Raw genomic sequence first — 17,537 nt, forward strand, 5'->3', positions numbered from 1 at the left:
CCCGCCTAAAGCTCCGGCGGACGCGCAGCAGTGACGCCACCGGGGGTTCCGGGGTCGGGCGGGTCTTTGCGAGCTTCCGCTGGCCTCAGGTGCCCGGGAGACGTCGGGACTGACCTTGGGCCGGGTTTTGGCTGCCACTGGCCGCTCCGGACCCGCTCCCGCGGTGGGAGGGGCGGCGGAGGAGAGGTGCCGCGGCGGAGACGCGTGGGGGAGGCCCGGGAATCGTAAGCGGAATTGGCTTCCTTCCGTCTAGTGAGGAGCACTAGACTCCGGCTCAGCCCTCTGCTGCGCCGTCTCTCCTCTTTCTCTGCGTGTCGGTTTTCTCACTTGTACAGCAAGGAGTTAGCCCGAGTGATCTCAAAATCCCTTCCTGTTCGGACACTAAGTTCTGTATAAAAATGTGTGCCTTACATTATGGGGTTGGGTGGATGGGAGTGTCCGCCCCTCGGGGTTGGGAAGCCAGATGATGATTTGGACAGACTGGATAGAAGGTGCAGGTTCCCCTCGACCTCGTCTTATCAGCCCGTTAGGAAACCGAATAAGAATAAAAATCGAATTGTGCCTTGCGAATTGTGCCCATCCAGCGCGGTGCGTCCTCTAGCAAGGCTCATCTGGCAGCAGCAGTTAGCTGGTGCTTGTGTTTGTAAGGGAGACCCTTAGAAAATAGAGCTATTTCCCTCCTCTTGAGACTTGAAAACGGGGTTAGTTTCAGGACAGCTGTAGGATCAAGAACCATGGGCAAACTATTTTGGTGGAAGATGATGGGACTTGAATGTTTTTGTGGTTTTGAACTCCCCTGTGCTGGACAATATTCATAAAACGAAATTTAAATTCTGCGGAGTGAAGGTTCAGAGCTTTTTTTTTTTTTTTTTTTTTTAACGGTGTACGTGTTGGTTTTTTAAAAGATTTTATTTATTTGTTTATTCATGAGACACACACACACACACAGAGGCAGAGACACAGGCAGAGGTTCGAGAAGCAGGCTCCATGCAGGGAGCCCGACGTGGGACTCGGTCCTGGGTCACCAGGATCACTCCCTGGGCAGAAGGTGGCTCTAAACCGCTGGGCCACCGGGGCTGCCCTCTTTTCTTACTTTGGATAAATTTTATATTCCTTTCTCTGTTTATAAATTTTTATTTATTTATTTTTAAGATTTTATTTATTTATTCATGAGAGACACAGAGAGAGGCAGAGGGAGAAGCAGGCCCCACGCAGGGAGCCCGACGTGAGACTCGATCCTGAGTCTCCAGGATCAGGTCCTGGGCTGAAGGCAGGCGCTAAACCGCTGAGCCACCCGGGCTGCCCCAGAGCTTTTAAAAAATAACAATTTAAACTAGGAGAGGAATTTGAAAGTAAAAGAGTAACATTCTCATTTTACAGTTAAGGAAAAAGCCCCAGAAAGAGAAATTGAGGTGCTCAAAGTGACACAACTAATCTCATGGCAGAGCTGGGGCTTCTGATAGTATTTCACATAAGCTGTTATTGCAGTGCTTCTCAAAGTGTGTTATGCATTCACACTAGCGCTAGTACAGGGGCAAACCTTTTATTTTATTCTTGCATACCTATTAGTTAATTTGGACATGTGATACTCAACATCTATTTACTGTACTGTATGAAAAGTTCTAATATAGTTTTAAGGATGAAGAACATAAGTTTAAAAATCATTAGAAGAATATTAAATGGGTGTTACCATTCATACTTGATTAAGGCAAAAAATTAAAATGAGAGTATGTGGGTAACTGAATTTTGGAAGACAATGGAATCATGTAGGATAGTTCAGAGAATTGGATTTTACTTCTACATTATTCTGTGTGGTTTTACATTGTTGAAACTTTAAATGTAGTTTTCAAAGAAGAATGGAGGAAAATACGAAGCTGGCCACAGTGGAAGACACTGTGGAGTATCACCTGTTCCTGATACCAGATGAACCAAGGGACCCAGAAAAGCACAAAGAGATTCTTCAAAAGTATATTGAGAGGATAATGACTCAGTTTGCACCTATGCTGGCCCCCTATATCTGGCAAAATCAGCCTTTCAATCTCAGATATAAACCAGGGAAAGGTAAGGCTCTTTTCCTTATTTTGATGTGATGTGTTGACATCTAATTCTGACAATGATGTATAATAGTCCATAGTTCATTCAGTCTTGTCAGGAGATTTATAACCTGAACTTTTTTGATTAGTGATGCTTGCCTATGTTTGGTTAAATCCTTAAACTTAACCAAAAAATTTTTAAAAAATTATCTTGATGAAAGCTTTCTAATAGTAATTACCTTAGGAACTAATATATACTCAACATTATTATTAAACCATGGCTATTCTTTGCAACTTTACTCTTCTGTGCTGTAATGTATCTAGGAACCTATACTCAACAGGTTCAGGCATCTGGCTTCCTTAACCATAGTTTGCTTTAGTGGTTACTCTGTATTCCTCAGTCTTGATCATGTGTTTAGTAGGCTGCCTTATTTCACATAGTTGTGAAACTATGTGGCTCTACCTGGCTTATAAAGAGAAATAATTGGGCTTAGGGCCATTATTTGCTACTCAGAAGCATTTTGAGATTGCTTCACTGCTTCCCTGTATTGTTGGTGCTTGACATCTGACCTCTGGCCAAATATGGCACTTTTTCTTATCATTTCATATAGCTTTAGTAAAATGAGGCATGAAGAGGTGACCATGGCTCTTATTTTATGCAGGGTCTTATTTCAGATCAGGAGTCTGGCATCTTTTGATACTGTCAGTTTAGGTTTAGATTTAGTGTTTATCTGTTCTCCTTTGGCTAGCAGTTACCAGATGTGTTCCCTGGTGTTAATTTTATTGAACTCCTGTTCACTGAAACACATGTGATATTTATTGGCAAGAACACTGGCACATAAGCACAGCACATCCAAAACCAACTCCTTATCTTTTTCCTAGAAAATCTTTTTTACCCAATGTTTTCTTGTCTTGCTTAATGGTACTGCTATCCACCTAGTTATTCAAGCTTGTTAATAATTCAAAATTATACTCAGCTCCTCACTTGACCATGTTCAGTCAGGTGCTGAATCCTAGTGTGGTTACTCCTTCAATGTGACCGCTTCTCTACATTTGTTTAGCTACAATCTAGACCCTCTTTATCTCTTCATCTGGAAGACTACAGTAACCCAACTAACCTCTCTGGTTCCAGTGTCTCCAATTCTTCACACTGTTGCAGGTTACCTTTGTAAAAACACAAATTTGATCATGTCACTCTTCTGCCTAACATCCTTCACCAGATACCCATTGCTTCTGGATAAATTGAAGTTTAATATATAAAGTAGATGAAAATAGACACTCTAATTGGACCTTCTCTAAGTAAAGAAATTTGAGAGATCTGAGTTGGGGAGAAGAGTTAGCTAGGCTATTCTTCCTACTTTTTTTTTTTTTTCCCATAGCAGCTCTAGAGACACTCCCCAGTGTGCTTGTTTGATCTTTAGTCTGTTAATGTGGTAGGTTATATTGATTGATTTTCATATACATCACATTGCATTCCAGGAATAAACTCAACTTAGTCGTGGTGTACAATCTTTTAATGTGTTGAATTCAGTTTGCTAGTATTTTGTTGAGGACTTCTGCATCGGTATTCCAGGGATATTGGTCATAGTGTTCATGTATTGTCTTTGGCCTTAGGATGAGGATAATACTGGCCTCACAAAATGGATTTGGGACTGTTCCCTCCTCTTCAGTTGTTTATACAAGTTTTAGGAGGATTGATGTTAATTCTTCTTTAAATGTTGGCAAAATTTTCTAGTGACTAAGAAAAAGTCACTAGACGTTTTTTTTTTCTTGCTTGTGGATTTATTGACCACCAGGTCCCTCCTCAGCTTTCACCTTGCAGGCCTCGCCCACTCTATTTTAGAGTCAGGAGCTGGGAACAGCACCTGTTTCCTCCTCTCCCAGCGCGGGCTGGACATTTTGGCGGCACCCCTCTCCAACCCAGGTGTCGGGGTTTGTGTTTTCCAGTTCGCCCTCCCTCCCCACCCCCTCCCCACGCAGCCCTATTTCCGTGGCCGTGGGCCCGGGTAGCAGAGCGATCCACGCTCACACACCCCCGATCTCCAGCAGGCTACCTGCTTTGGAGAGCATCGGCTGGACCGCTCGGACCCACCTGCCTCCCAAAGTTTGGGGCGTGGAGGGGGGGCCGGGACACGTGGTAGCTGGCTGTGGCTCAGCCTGGGGGTCCGGAGGAATGGAATGAAGCCAGAAGTATCACATTAAGCTTAAGAGAAAAATGAGACCAGGCATATTTACATACCACCGGAAGACTCTTGGTGAGAAATGTGTAATCCTTGTGTGTGTTTGATCAGAAAGTACTGTTAACCCAAACAGGAATATATCAAAAACACCTCTGGAGTACTTTAGAACCCAACAAATGACATGCTTATTACATTGTAACTACAACCTCCTCCACATTATCACTGTAATTTTCATAGTCATTACTAAATTATAAATAAATTGTTCTTGAGCAGTTTACAGAGGTAATAAATGCCTTTATCCACGAGTATTAAAAAAAAAAGTCACTGGACTTTTTTTTTTTTTTTAATTAGCAATGCATAACATTTATTTCCTTGACATTTGTCTTCCAAAGAGTTCACAGTGTTTCAGTGTCAGTTGAAACAGGGGAAGAATCTCAGGGAAGAATCCTTCACATAATAATAGGACCACTGGTAATAATGTCTCTCAGTTCTTTTCAAATCCATAAAGATGCATTCCTGATGAGTGACTGAGCTCGAGGTCCAAGTCCCTGCTCCACTGTGTCGGGTGTACTTGGACACAAGCTCGAGCTTGTAAATCAGCCCTCGTGTGTTTGCATCGGTGTTGGCTTCTCAGAAACTTCTCAGTGTCGGAAGTTTTTGGTTACTGATTCAATGTCCTTACTAGTAACCAGTCTGTTAAGATTCTCTATTTCTTCATGTTCCAGTCTTAATAGGTTTAGTGTTTCTAAGAATGTACTTAGTTCTTCTAAGTTATCCAGTTGTTTGGTACACAATTGTTGATAGTGTTCTCTTATAGTCCTTTTTATTTCTGTAGTATAGATTGCAATATCTGATTTTCATTTCTGATTTTAGTTACTTCCATCTCTTTTTTTTCTTACTAAAGGAGATTTTGTCAATTTTGTGATCTTTCAACAAACCAAATCACTTTATTTTTTTCTATTGTTTTTCTATTCCCTGTTTCATTAATTTCTGTCCTAATCTTCATTATTTCCTTCCTTCTGCTAGCTTTGGGATAGCTTTTTCTTGTTCTAGTTCCTTATGGTGTAAAGTTAGGTTGTTGATCTGAGATCTTTATAACTATAAACTTCCTCTTAGCACTGCTTTTAGTATGTCTCATGTTTGTTTTCATTTTCTCAAGGTATTTTCTAATTTCCCTTATGATTTCTTCATTGATCCATAGGGTTGTTTAAGAGTGTATAAAGTTCTACAGATTTTGAATAATGCACTTCTTTAAAAGATTTCTGCTTGGGATCCCTGGGTGGCGCAGTGGTTTAGCGCCTGCTTTTGGCCCAGGGCGTGATCCTGGAGACCTGGGATCGAGTCCCGCATCGGGCTCCCAGTGCATGGAGCCTGCTTCTCCCTCTGCCTATGTCTCTGCCTCTCTCTCTCTCTCTCTCTCTCTCTGTGTGTGTGACTATCATAAATAAATAAAACTTTAAAAAAATCATAAATAAAAATAAAAAAAAAAAGACTTCTGTCCATCTAACTCTAGCTTCCTGATATTCCCAGAACACTGTATTGTCGTCTATCATGCTTATATGCCTTTGCACGTACTATTCTCTCTTTCTGGAAAGCCTACTTCTAGTCATTCGTCCAAATGAACATAGCTCAGATATCACATTCTTTATGCTCACAATCCCCTCAGTGCATACATCTGTTTGTTGTCTTGTTTTGAGATGGTGTGGTGGTCCGTCTCCTATTGTCTAGATCCTTGGGTCCTCATAAGTAGGCTTCTTATGTCCTGTTCAGCTTTGTAACCCCAACTCCCCATAGTACCTACAGCATGGTCAGTCAATGAATGTTTATTTGAATGATTACGTGTATTTTTATGTGCACTAACAAATTGATTTGATTATATGATTGCTTTTCTCTTGTTTTTAGGAAATGTTCCTGCTCATATGTTTGGCGTGACAAAGTTTGGGGATAACATTGAGGATGAATGGTTTATTGTTTATATAGTAAAGCAAATTACAAAGGAATTTCCAGAGTTAGTAGCAAGGTATTAGTTATTTTAATTATCTAAAGGAATTCTCTTTTGAGACTGACTACATTTTTATCCATTTAGCAAATTTTTTTTCAATAGTCTGGTAGAGACTGTACAAATTTGAGACTTAGATTTTGAAAGTGACTTTATGTTTTCTTTTCTCTTGTCACTTCCTTTTCTTGAGGAAAAATATAAGTACATTGGCGAGTTTAATATCCTCAATTTTTAAACAAAAGCTGCCTATTTTAGTTTTTTTTTTAAATACTCATTATGGAAGATCAAATACAGATAGTAAATAAAATCCAAACAATACCAAAGGGTGTTTAAGAAAATCTTAGGGGACATCTGGGTGGCTCAATGGGTAAGCCCCTGCCTTCGGCCCAGGGCATGATCCTGGAGTCCTGGGATCAAATCCCACATCGGGCTCCCTGCATGGAGCCTGCTTCTGTCTCTGCCTATGTCTCTGCCTCTCTCTCTGTGTGTGTCTCTCATGAATAAATAAATAAGAATCTTTAAAAAAAAAAAATCTTAGAAAAAAATTCCATTTGCAGGTACATGTATACATTTGACAGATTACTCTATCTTCCTCTATTATACCTTAGCTGTATATTTTTTTTGAGAAATCACATATGGAGAATTTTAAAGAAAAATCAGAACAGTTATATTAAAAGCAAAGTAGGTAACACTGCATTCTAAATCTATTCAAAATGGGAACTGATAGTTCTCTGTAATTACCAAGTTGTGTCAGCAGAGGGCAGTTCACCCATTTGCCACGTTATCCTAGTTTTTCTGTCAGCCTCCAAATTCTGATCTGTACCCCTAACCTCTTCCCCAGCAGAACAAAAAGAAAAACAGCTTTGAAAACTTCTATCAAAATTTCAAATATGGAAATAGAAAGAATGAACCCACATGTACTCATCACCTAGCTTCAACAATTATCAACTCATGAACATTCCTACTTTATCTATACCTTTCCCCTACTCCATTACATAGCAAGATTATTTTAAAGCAAATCACCAATAGTATGCCATTTGATCTTTAAATACTTTAAGATGTAAATATAAAAGATGACTCTTGTTTTAAATACTACTATTACCACATCTCAAAATAATTAGCAATAATTTCTTAATGATAAAATTTAAAGTGAACAAACACAAAGATAGTCATTCCTTTCTTTACAAGGATAATAGGGCGAGGGCAATGCCTTATGTGTATGGATTCTGATCTTTATATAATCATGACCTATACCTGCAAACCAGGCCTCTAAAGCTTTTTAAATAATAGGCATCTACTGTCTTGTCAGTTTCTTTTTTTAATGAGAAAAAGAAAGAACTTCTATCTTTGCCAGATTAATCTTCCTAAGGTAGTGCTCTAACCCTTTTCTACACTGCCTTGAAATCTTTCATTCCTTTTCTATATAAAACTAAGCTCATTCTCAATGACTCTGTTAACATTTAAAGCTCTTCAGAAAATGATATAACTGCCTTTTTTTAAAGATTTATTTATTTGAAAGGGGGAGAGAGAGAGAGAGAGAGTGCACACAAGCAGGAGGGGCAGAGGGAGAGATATTGAGAATCTCAAGTAGACTCCATGCTGAGCCTGGAGTCTGATGCAAGGATCAATCTCCCGACCCTCAGATCATGACCTGAGCCAAAACCAAGAGTCAGGTGCTCAGCCCAGGCACCCCATAACTGTTCTGTTCTAGTCTTAGTCTTTACTAATTGTCATTCTCCAAATATCCACCTCAAATAGCTATCTCCGTGATTATGCTTATGCTAATCCCTCTTCTAAGAACATCTCTCCTTTTCTCCTTATGTCTCCACCATTAAAATTGAAAAGATCTAGAACAGTATATAAAATACGCTACCTTTTGTGTGACAAGAGAAGAAAATAAGAATTTATATTCCTATTTGCTAGATTATGCATAAGCAACCTCTAGAAGGATAAGCAAGAAATAACAATGGTTTGAGGATAGGAATGGGGCATATAGGGACAAAAGGAGGAAGGAAACTTTTTCAGTGTGTAACTTTATGTATTTTTTAAAAGTTTGGCAATGTGACTATCTTACCTATTCAAAAATTTAAATTTATGGGTGCCTGGGTCACTCAACTGGTTAAGCATCCAGCTCTTGATTTCAGCTCAAGTCATGATCTCTCTGCCCCTCCCCCTGCTCATGTGCTCTCTCTCTTTCCATCTCTCTCAAATAAATACATATATCTTAAAAAAAACTTTATTTATTTATTTTTTTATTTATTTATGATAGTCACACAGAGAGAGAGAGAGAGGCAGAGACACAGGCAGAGGGAGAAGCAGGCTCCATGCACCAGGAGCCCGACGTGGGATTCGATCCTGGGTCTCCAGGATCGCGCCCTGGGCCAAAGGCAGGCGCCAAACCGCTACGCCACTCAGGGATCCCTTAAAAAAAACTTTAAACATTTTTTTAATTTTAAAAAAGTGATACAAATGAGACAAAACAAAATTATCTCTCAAGGTCCAAGTAACTTTTCTATAAATGCTTTCCTAATCTTGGCTCTATGTGATTTTTTTTTTAATTTTTATTTATTTATGATAGTCACACAGAGAGAGAGAGAGAGAGAGGCAGAGACATAGGCAGAGGGAGAAGCAAGCTCCATGCACTGGGAGCCCAACGTGGGATTCAATCCCGGGTCTCCAGGATTGTGCCCTGGGCCAAAGGCAGGTGCTAAACCACTGCGCCACCCAGGGATCCCTCTATGTGATTTTTTTCTTCCTTTGGCACCCTATTATATAGTTTCGTATTTTGTCTGGTGTTACTTATTTATGTACTTATTTTTTCTTCTTATCATCTCTCTCAAACTTCCTTTATTTTAGAATCTCTTTCAGTATTTCATATTTCAGTATTTCAGTCTTAAGTATTTTGCTTTGTTATAATAATCTACACATAGCATATACTCAGATATTTACTAAAATGAAAGAAAAAATATTAGAATAAATGTATCTTGATTAGTAGCATATATGTGCTTTTTTGAACGCATAATTGGAATTTCTTTTGCATTAGGATTGAAGACAATGATGGTGAATTCTTGTTAATAGAAGCTGCTGACTTTCTCCCTAAATGGTTGGATCCTGATAATAGTGCCAATAGGGTAAGTATCATGTTGTAACATTTTTCACACATACCTAGATTTTGTCAGTGCCCAGAATGAAAATTAAAATGTGCATTTTGCAGGTGTTTTTCCAGCGTGGAGAATTGTGCCTTATTCCTGCACCAAGGAAACCTGGCACAATGTCCTGGCTACCCACCACACCCCCAACGGTCCCACAAGCATTGAATATAATCTCAACACACCCAGAAGAAATTTTGGCTTCAGAATCTATACGAGCTGCAGTGAATAGACGCATCAGAGGGTAAGAAAAATATTTTCATTGCTAGTCAAGGAGCCTTTTGCTTTCTTTTCTTTTTTTTATTATTTATTTATTTATTTATTTATTTATTTATTTATTTATTTATTTATTTTTGCCTTTTGCTTTAATGCAGCTCAAGTTTTTGGTTGCATGTAGAATTTCTTTCACCTTTAATGCTCATTTTCATTCTGTCTTCTTCCTTCATGAAAGTGACTAACAAATTAAACTTACATGTTCTAAAATTAAGAAATAGATACATCTTTTAATTCCCGTTCATAGGTGTTAATATTCCACTCCCAATATTTTTGCACTGCTTTACTCATGTACTATATCCATAGATAAAAATTTTGAGACATACAGGACTGAAAACCTAAGGGAGTGCAATGTACTCTGTGGTTCTGGGGCTCTGTGTGGGATTCTTTTACCTATGTGGAACACTTTAGGCTCTATTCAAAGGAGATAGTCTTCACCTAATAACCTTTTAGATTTAAGTACCTATTTAAAGTTTAGCACTATTCAAGTTTTAACAATATAAAATCTCTTTTAACTTTTTCAATATACTTCATAACATTGTTTTAGAAGAAAAAAAACTCTGATTTTATCCTTATTTCAAAGAATAGTAGAGTTTTTGTTTTGTCTTTATTGAACTACTTTGTTTTTCTTTAAGGATTTTGTTTATTTCAGACAGAGCATGAGCCAGAGAGTTGTGGGGGAAGAAGGCGCAGAGGGAGAAGGAGACTCCGACTGACAGGGAGCCCATCGTGGGATGGGACCCTGGGATCATGACTTGAGCTGAAAGCAGACACTTAACTGACTGAGCCACCCTGCTGAACTACTTTAATTCCTTTTCTTTAGTTTCCATTTCTTCCTACTTTTCTCATTCCCTTTCTTTTGTGCAGTTTTTAGTGTATATGGTAGCTTTATCTTCACCTTCCTTGTCATTCTACATTTTACTCTAATGAACCAAGATGATACAAGGAGAAGTAAATGGGAGAAGAATTCTAGATACATATCATTAAATAATTATTTTATTTGATACAGATACCCAGAAAAAATTCAAGCCTCCCTCCATCGTGCACACTGCTTCCTTCCAGCCAGCATTGTAGCGTTGTTAAAGCAGCACCCCCGATTGGTGGCTGCGGGAGTCCAGGCGTTTTACCTGCGGGACCCCATTGACCTGCGAGCCTGCCGTGTTTTCAAGACTTTCTTGCCTGAAACACGAATAATGACATCGGTAAGATAGCTTTCTTGATCACTTAGGTTGTGTCACTGGAAAGAGAGTTGAACATGATTGTAATTGTACACTAGAGAAAACTGGAAATATTTTGTTTCCTCAGGGCAGGTTAATATACTTTTATTTTCTTTTTTCTTTTTTCCCATCCATGGAGGAAGATTTCAAGAGACTTCACTTCCTATTTTATATCTAAATGTTTCCTAGATATTTTCTGACCATATTTTTTCTATTTTATTTTCTTCTTAAGAGTAAAACATTTTGGGGATCCCTCAGCGGTGTAGCACCTGCCTTCAACCCAGGGTGTGATCCTGGAGTCCCGGGATCAAGTCCCATGTCGGGCTCCCTGCATGGAGCCTGCTCCTCCCTCTGCCTGTGTCTCTGCCTCTCTCTGCCTCTCTCTCTGTCTCTCATGAGTAAATAAATAAGATCTTTAAAAAAAAAAAAAGTAAAACATTTCATTTCTTCCAGAGACTTAAGAAATATCCTTTATCTTCTACCTACCCAAATTGCCACATAATGTAATTAATGAGAGGAATTCCATTAGTGATAACTAAAAAGTTGACAGTGAGGTCAATTTTATGGCATGTGAATTATATCACAATAAAGCTGTTACTAAAAAATGTCGGCAGGTAAATAGGTTGGATCTTCTTTGCATTTCATATGAATACAAAGCTCATAAATGAAATTATTAACTGTAAAATGATACTCAAATTTTTACTTTCAGGAAGACTCATATATTTTGTGTCCTAATGTCTAGGTCACTTTCACTAAATGTCTGTATGCACAGTTGGTACAACAAAGGTTTGTGCCAGACCGGCGGAGTGGATACAAGATGCCTCCTCCATCTCATCCTCAATATCGAGCCCATGAATTGGGCATGAAGTTGGTAATGTACCATAAAATTTTATATTCTTCCTTTCGGTAAAAGGGCTCTTAATAGAATAATGATATAGCATAAAAAGTCTAGAAATATACCTAACTTACGTGAGACTATAGTAAACTGTGGCATCTCAAACAAAAAGAAAAAATGGGTTCAGTAAATGATAATAGAACAACTGTGAAGCCGTCTAAAAAATTAAAGTTGATTCTCTCACATCTATACCAAAATAAATTCCAGGTAGACCAGATATTTAAAAGAGAACATTGAAACCGTAAAATCTGAAAGAAAACACAGGAGAATTTTTGATAATTTGAATAGGAAAGTCCTTTCTAAACAGGACTTGAAACCAGAAGCTGTTATAAAAAGACTGATAAATTTGATTATTAAAAATTAAACATTTCTGAGGCAACTTGGGTGGCTCAATCAGTTAAGCATCTGACTCAATTTCAGCTTAGGTCATGATCTCAGGGTTCTGAGATCACACCCTGTGTCTGGCTCCATGCTAGGCATGGAACCTGCTTAAGATTCTCTTTCCAGGGATCCCTGGGTGGCGCAGCGGTTTGGCGCCTGCCTTTGGCCCAGGGCACGATCCTGGAGGCCCGGGATCGAATCCCACATCGGGCTCCCGGTGCATGGAGCCTGCTTCTCCCTCTGCCTGTGTCTCTGCCTCTCTCTCTCTCTTTCTCTCTGTGACTGTCATAAATAAAAAAAAAAAAAAAAAAAAAAAAGATTCTCTTTCCAAATGAATACCTACTGTTTATGTTGATGTGGATGGAACTGGAAGGTGTTATGCTGAGTGAAATAAGTCAATCGGAGAAAGACAATTTTCATATCGTTTCACTCATGTATGGAATATAAGAAATAGTGAAAGGGAAGAGGGGAAACTGAGTAGCGAAAAATTAGAGAGGAAGATAAACCATGAGAGATTCCTAACTCTGGGAAACAAAAAAAGGGTTGTAGAAGGGGAGGTGGGTAGGGGGATGGGGTAACTAGGTGATGGGCATTAAGGAAGGCACATGATGAGATGAACACTGGGTGTTATACTATATGCTGGCAAATTGAATTTAAATTTAAAAAAAAGAGGGGATCCCTGGGTGGCTCAGTGGTTTAGCACCTGCCTTTGGCCTAGGGCCTGATCCTGGAGTCCCGGGATCTAGGCATCACGGGATCAAGTCCTTCACTGGGCTCCCTCCATGGAGCCTGCTTCTCCCTCTCCCTGTGTCTCTGCCTCTCTCTCTCTCTCTCTCTCTCTCTCTGTGTGTGTGTCTCTCATGAATGAATAAATAAAATCTTTAAAATAAATACATTTTTAAAAAAGATTCTCACTTTCCTTCACCCTCTCCCTCTGCCCCTCCCCCCCCAAGAAAAAAAAAATTAAGCATTTCTGTGTGGAAAAGAAAAACCCCATAAGTAAGTCAAAAGATAATAAGCCTGAAGAAAATATTGTATTTGTAATTTAAATTAATAAGAAGTAATTTCTCTAATATATATATATAGAGAGAGAGTTCCTACAAGTCAATATGAAAAAAATACTAATTAATTAATAACAAGTGTTCAGAAATCAGGAACAGACAATCCACAGAAAAGGAAACACAAGTGATTTTTAATCTAAACATAAGAAAAATGCTGGCCCTTGCTCATAACAAAAGTAATGCAACTTAAAGCTACAAAATAGTATTTTCTACCATCTGGCAAATAACAAAATGTTTGATAATATATATTGGATTGGTGAAAAAATACACAGAGTTACTAAAACATCATTGATGAGACTATAAGTTGATTTGATCTCATAACAATTTGTCAATATCCATCAATATATAAAATGCACACACCCTTCTGGTCAGCATTTTCACTTCTAGATATTTATCCTCCATAGATATTTTACATGTGTACAAAGATGTATGAGGATACTTATAGAATTATTTATAGTAGCAAAAGATTGGAAACTACCTAAATGCATATTAGTAGGGGAATAGTTAGGTAAATTAGTCTACCTCTGCAGTGAAATGGATAAATTTGTATGATCATATCTGAAAGAGCAAGGTTTGGAACAGTGTCTATGTTGCCACTAAATGACCACAGTGATGGAGTAGGATATACTGATACAGATACACACACATCTGGTTATGTGCATATATTAGTTCTGAAAGGATATACAAAAAATTGGTAACAATAATTTTCTCTAGAGTGATCAGGAAAGCTCCCTGTCTGACTTATTTTGACATGTGCATTCATTATATTTTTTAATCAAAGGACTCTTAAAATGAAGAGATTCGAACCTCCCTTCCCTTTCCTTTGTCTGAGACCATGCTGAATTCATTTATCATTTCTGTTAGACAGAAAGCTTTTATAAGTCTTTTTTTTTTAAGCAAGTAAGAAATAAGTTTAAATTTCTGGTTTTATAATCAGCAAAAAAAGAAATCTCTTTAAAGAGAACAAGAATCTTTGTTTTGTATTATTTGCTTTCCCTTTATAATTTTTAGTAATCTATAGAAATTGAAAAACTTGAAAGTCATCTGATTTTTTCATAAAATTCAAAGTGTTATAGATGTCCGTATGCCCATATATCCAGTTACTAGTTCTTGAGTGTGGCTAAATGAAAAGAAAATAACTTAATAATGAAAATTCTGTCTATTCCATCTAGGCTCACGGATTTGAGATCTTATGCTCCAAATGTAGCCCACATTTTTCTGAATCCAAGAAATCCTTCATGACTACCTCGCCACTCTGGGCTGGCTTCCTTGAAAGTCTGAAAAAGAACAATTACTTTAAGGTAGGACTTGCAATGCATTTATAAAATTGTACAATCCAGGGAAAATCAAGCCTATAAATTAGAGTCCTAAGGTTCAAATTTAATGTGTAATATTGTTATAAAGGCTTGAGTTAAAAGGGACTATTATAGTTCGGTGTTAATGACAGGGTGACCATGAACTGTTTCCAGTATTTTAGAAAAGTTATTAACATTTATGCAAATGATGAAAGTTATTATTTGTATCAGAAGAACAACTTATGCAAATCATAGGCAAACATGAAGATACCAAACAGAAAAATGAACAAAGACATGGCTTAAAAAAATTCAAAAAGACAACTAATAAATTTCTCTTAAAATATTCACTCTCTAGGTGCCTGGGTGGTGCAGTTGGTTAAGTGCCTTCAGCTCAGGTCATGATCCCATGGTCCTAGGATCAAGCCCCGCATCAGGTTCCCTGCCCAGTAGAGCATCTGCTTATCTCTGCTACTCTGCATCTCTGCCCATCCATGCTCTCTCTCTCTCAAATAAATAAACAAAATCTTTAAAACAACAATAATTCAAAAAAAAAAATTCATGGGCACTTAGGTGGCTCATTCAAATAGGCATATATCTTTGGCTCAGGTCATGATCCCAGGGTCCCGCTCAGCAGGGAGTCTGCTTCTCCTTCTGCCCCTCCCCCCCTGCTCAAATGCTTCCCTTCTGTCTCAAATAAATAAAATCTTAAAAAAGAATTTTTTTTTAAATAAAAAATTGGGGATCAGTGGTTTAGCGCCTGCCTTTGGCCCAGGGCGGGATCCTGGAGTCCTGGGATTGAGTCCCGCGTCGGGCTCCTAGCGTGGAGCCTGCTTCTCCCTCCTCCTGTGTCTCTGCCTCTCTCTCTCTCTATGTCTATCATAAATAAATAAATCTATAAAAAAATAAAAAATTTTTCCTCTTAAGTAGTAAAGATATACATATGAACACAGTAATAAAGACTTTTTCACATATGTGAAAAAGAATTTGTATGATATTTAGTGCTATTGAAAGTGTAGTGAAGGGACACCTGGATGGCTCAGTCAGTTAAGCATCTGCCTTTGGCTCAGGTCATGATCCCAGGGTCCTGGGATTGAGCCCTGCATCAGGCTCCCTACTCAGGAGAGAGTTTGCTTCTCCCTCTGCCCCTCCCCCTGCTCATGCTCTTGCACTCTCTCTCTCTCTCATATTCTCTCAAATAAACATATAAAATCTTTTTTTTAAAAAAAGAATATGGTGATATAAGAACAGGCATTTCTCCAAAGAAGACATACAGAACGCCAAAAGCTACATGAAAAGATGCTCAACATTACTTATCTTCAGAGAAATGCAAATCAAAGGTCACAATGAGATACCACCTCACAGCTGGCAGAATGGCTTAAATCCAAACACAAGAAACAAGTGTTGATGAGTTTGTGGAGAGAAAAGAACCCTCGTGCACTATTGGTGGGAATGCAAACCGGTACAGCCACTGTGGAAAACAATATGGAGGTTTCTCAAAGAATTAAAAATAGACTTATTATATGATCCAATAATTCTACTACTAGGTATTTACCCAAAGAAAATGATAATGGGGGATCCCTGGGTGGCGCAGCGGTTTGGCGCCTGCCTTTGGCTCAGGGCGCGATCCTGGAGACCCAGGATCGAATCCCATATCGGGCTCCCGGTGCATGGAGCCTGCTTCTCCCTCTGCCTATGTCTCTGCCTCTCTCTCTCTCTCTCTCTGTGACTATCATAAATAAATAAATTAAAAAAAAAAAGAAAATGAAAATGGTAATTCAAAGGGATACATGCAGTGTGTTTATTGCAGCATTATTTATAACCAAGATGATTTATAGCCAAGGGGAGCAACCCAGTGTCCTATCAATAGATGGAAGATGTGAGATAAATATATATATATGAACATTACTCAGCCATAAAAAGTAATGAAATCTTGCCATTTACAACAACATGGATGGATCTAGAGGGTATAATGCTAAGTGAAATAAGTAAGAGAAAGTCAAATACCATATGATTTTACTCATGGAATTCAACAAACTAACCAAATGAACAAAAGCAAAAAGAGACAAAAGATGGACTCTTAGCTATAGAGAATAAACTGTTAATTACCAGAGGGAAGGTAGGGGGATGAGGAAATAGATGAAGGGGATTAAGAATACACTTCTGGTGATGAGCACAGAGTAATGTATAGAATTGTTGAATCACTGTATTGTACGCCTGAAACTAATACAACACTGTTAACTATGCTGGAATTAAATTTTTTTTTAAATTTGAAGATATAAAGACTAGCAATATGGAAAAGTGCTTATGATATTATAGTTTATTTATGAAAGAATAGAAAATCTTAAGTGTGAATGCCAAAAGAAACATACATGTGAAAAGCAGAAATGGTAAAGTAGGATTCTTTTGGGATGCCTGAGTGACTCGGTGGTTGGGCGCCTGCCTTCGGCTCAGGTAGTGATCCTGGGATCGAGTCCCACATCAGACTCCTGTGGGGAGCCTGCTTCTCCCTCTGCCTGTGTCTCTGCCTCTCTCTCTCAGTCTGTGTCTCTCATGAATAAATAAATAAATCTTTAAAAAAAAATAAAGTAGGATTATGCTATTTTTTGGTTCTATTTGTACTATGTTTTATAAATTAATTACTAATCAATTATTTCTTAATAACTAATTAAATATTAGAAAATGATAGCAAATCTTCCAAATTGGAAAGAGGTCCTTAATATGAAAGGATTAGGAACTACTGCATATAGCCTAGTCCCCTTATTTGGAGAAACTGCCCAAAAAAAGTACATTAATAACAAAACGGGGATTGGACTCAAGCCTCATGATTCTTGAATATCACACTTGCCTCCCTGAAAATTGCTGGTGAGCAGATTATTTTAATGATACCATGTAAATAATGTTCTGAAAGGCCTTTTTTCTTTTTATCTTTTTTTTTTTTTAAGGGACTGATAGAAGGTTCTGCTCAGTACCAGGCAAGGCTAGAAATGGCAAAGAACTACTTCCAACTCTCAGTAAATCGGCCAGAAAGGTGAGTTTATCACTACCTAACTATGG

At 38.3% G+C, this 17,537-nt stretch overlaps 1 protein-coding gene across 5 annotated transcripts in view; it reads left to right on the plus strand.

Moving 5' to 3' along the window:
* The first annotated feature begins 59 nt into the window (after nucleotides 1–59).
* Nucleotides 60–17,537, plus strand: part of ECD (ecdysoneless cell cycle regulator) — a 37,093-nt gene continuing 19,615 nt past the window's right edge. For 3 of the 5 annotated variants that reach the window (XM_055325054.1, XM_055325057.1, XM_055325058.1), the window contains exons 1-9: nucleotides 60–224; nucleotides 1,844–2,061; nucleotides 6,116–6,233; nucleotides 9,256–9,343; nucleotides 9,427–9,605; nucleotides 10,644–10,836; nucleotides 11,594–11,722; nucleotides 14,361–14,489; nucleotides 17,426–17,511. In XM_055325054.1, the coding sequence (XP_055181029.1) occupies nucleotides 1,857–2,061; nucleotides 6,116–6,233; nucleotides 9,256–9,343; nucleotides 9,427–9,605; nucleotides 10,644–10,836; nucleotides 11,594–11,722; nucleotides 14,361–14,489; nucleotides 17,426–17,511 (1,127 nt within the window). In that variant the 5' untranslated portion in view covers nucleotides 60–224; nucleotides 1,844–1,856. The other 2 variants (XM_055325056.1, XM_055325055.1) reach the window with 2 other exon arrangements.

Source organism: Nyctereutes procyonoides, unplaced genomic scaffold (genome assembly GCF_905146905.1).
Source record: "Nyctereutes procyonoides isolate TBG_1078 unplaced genomic scaffold, NYPRO_anot_genome, whole genome shotgun sequence".
Taxonomy (NCBI): Eukaryota; Metazoa; Chordata; class Mammalia; order Carnivora; family Canidae; genus Nyctereutes; species Nyctereutes procyonoides.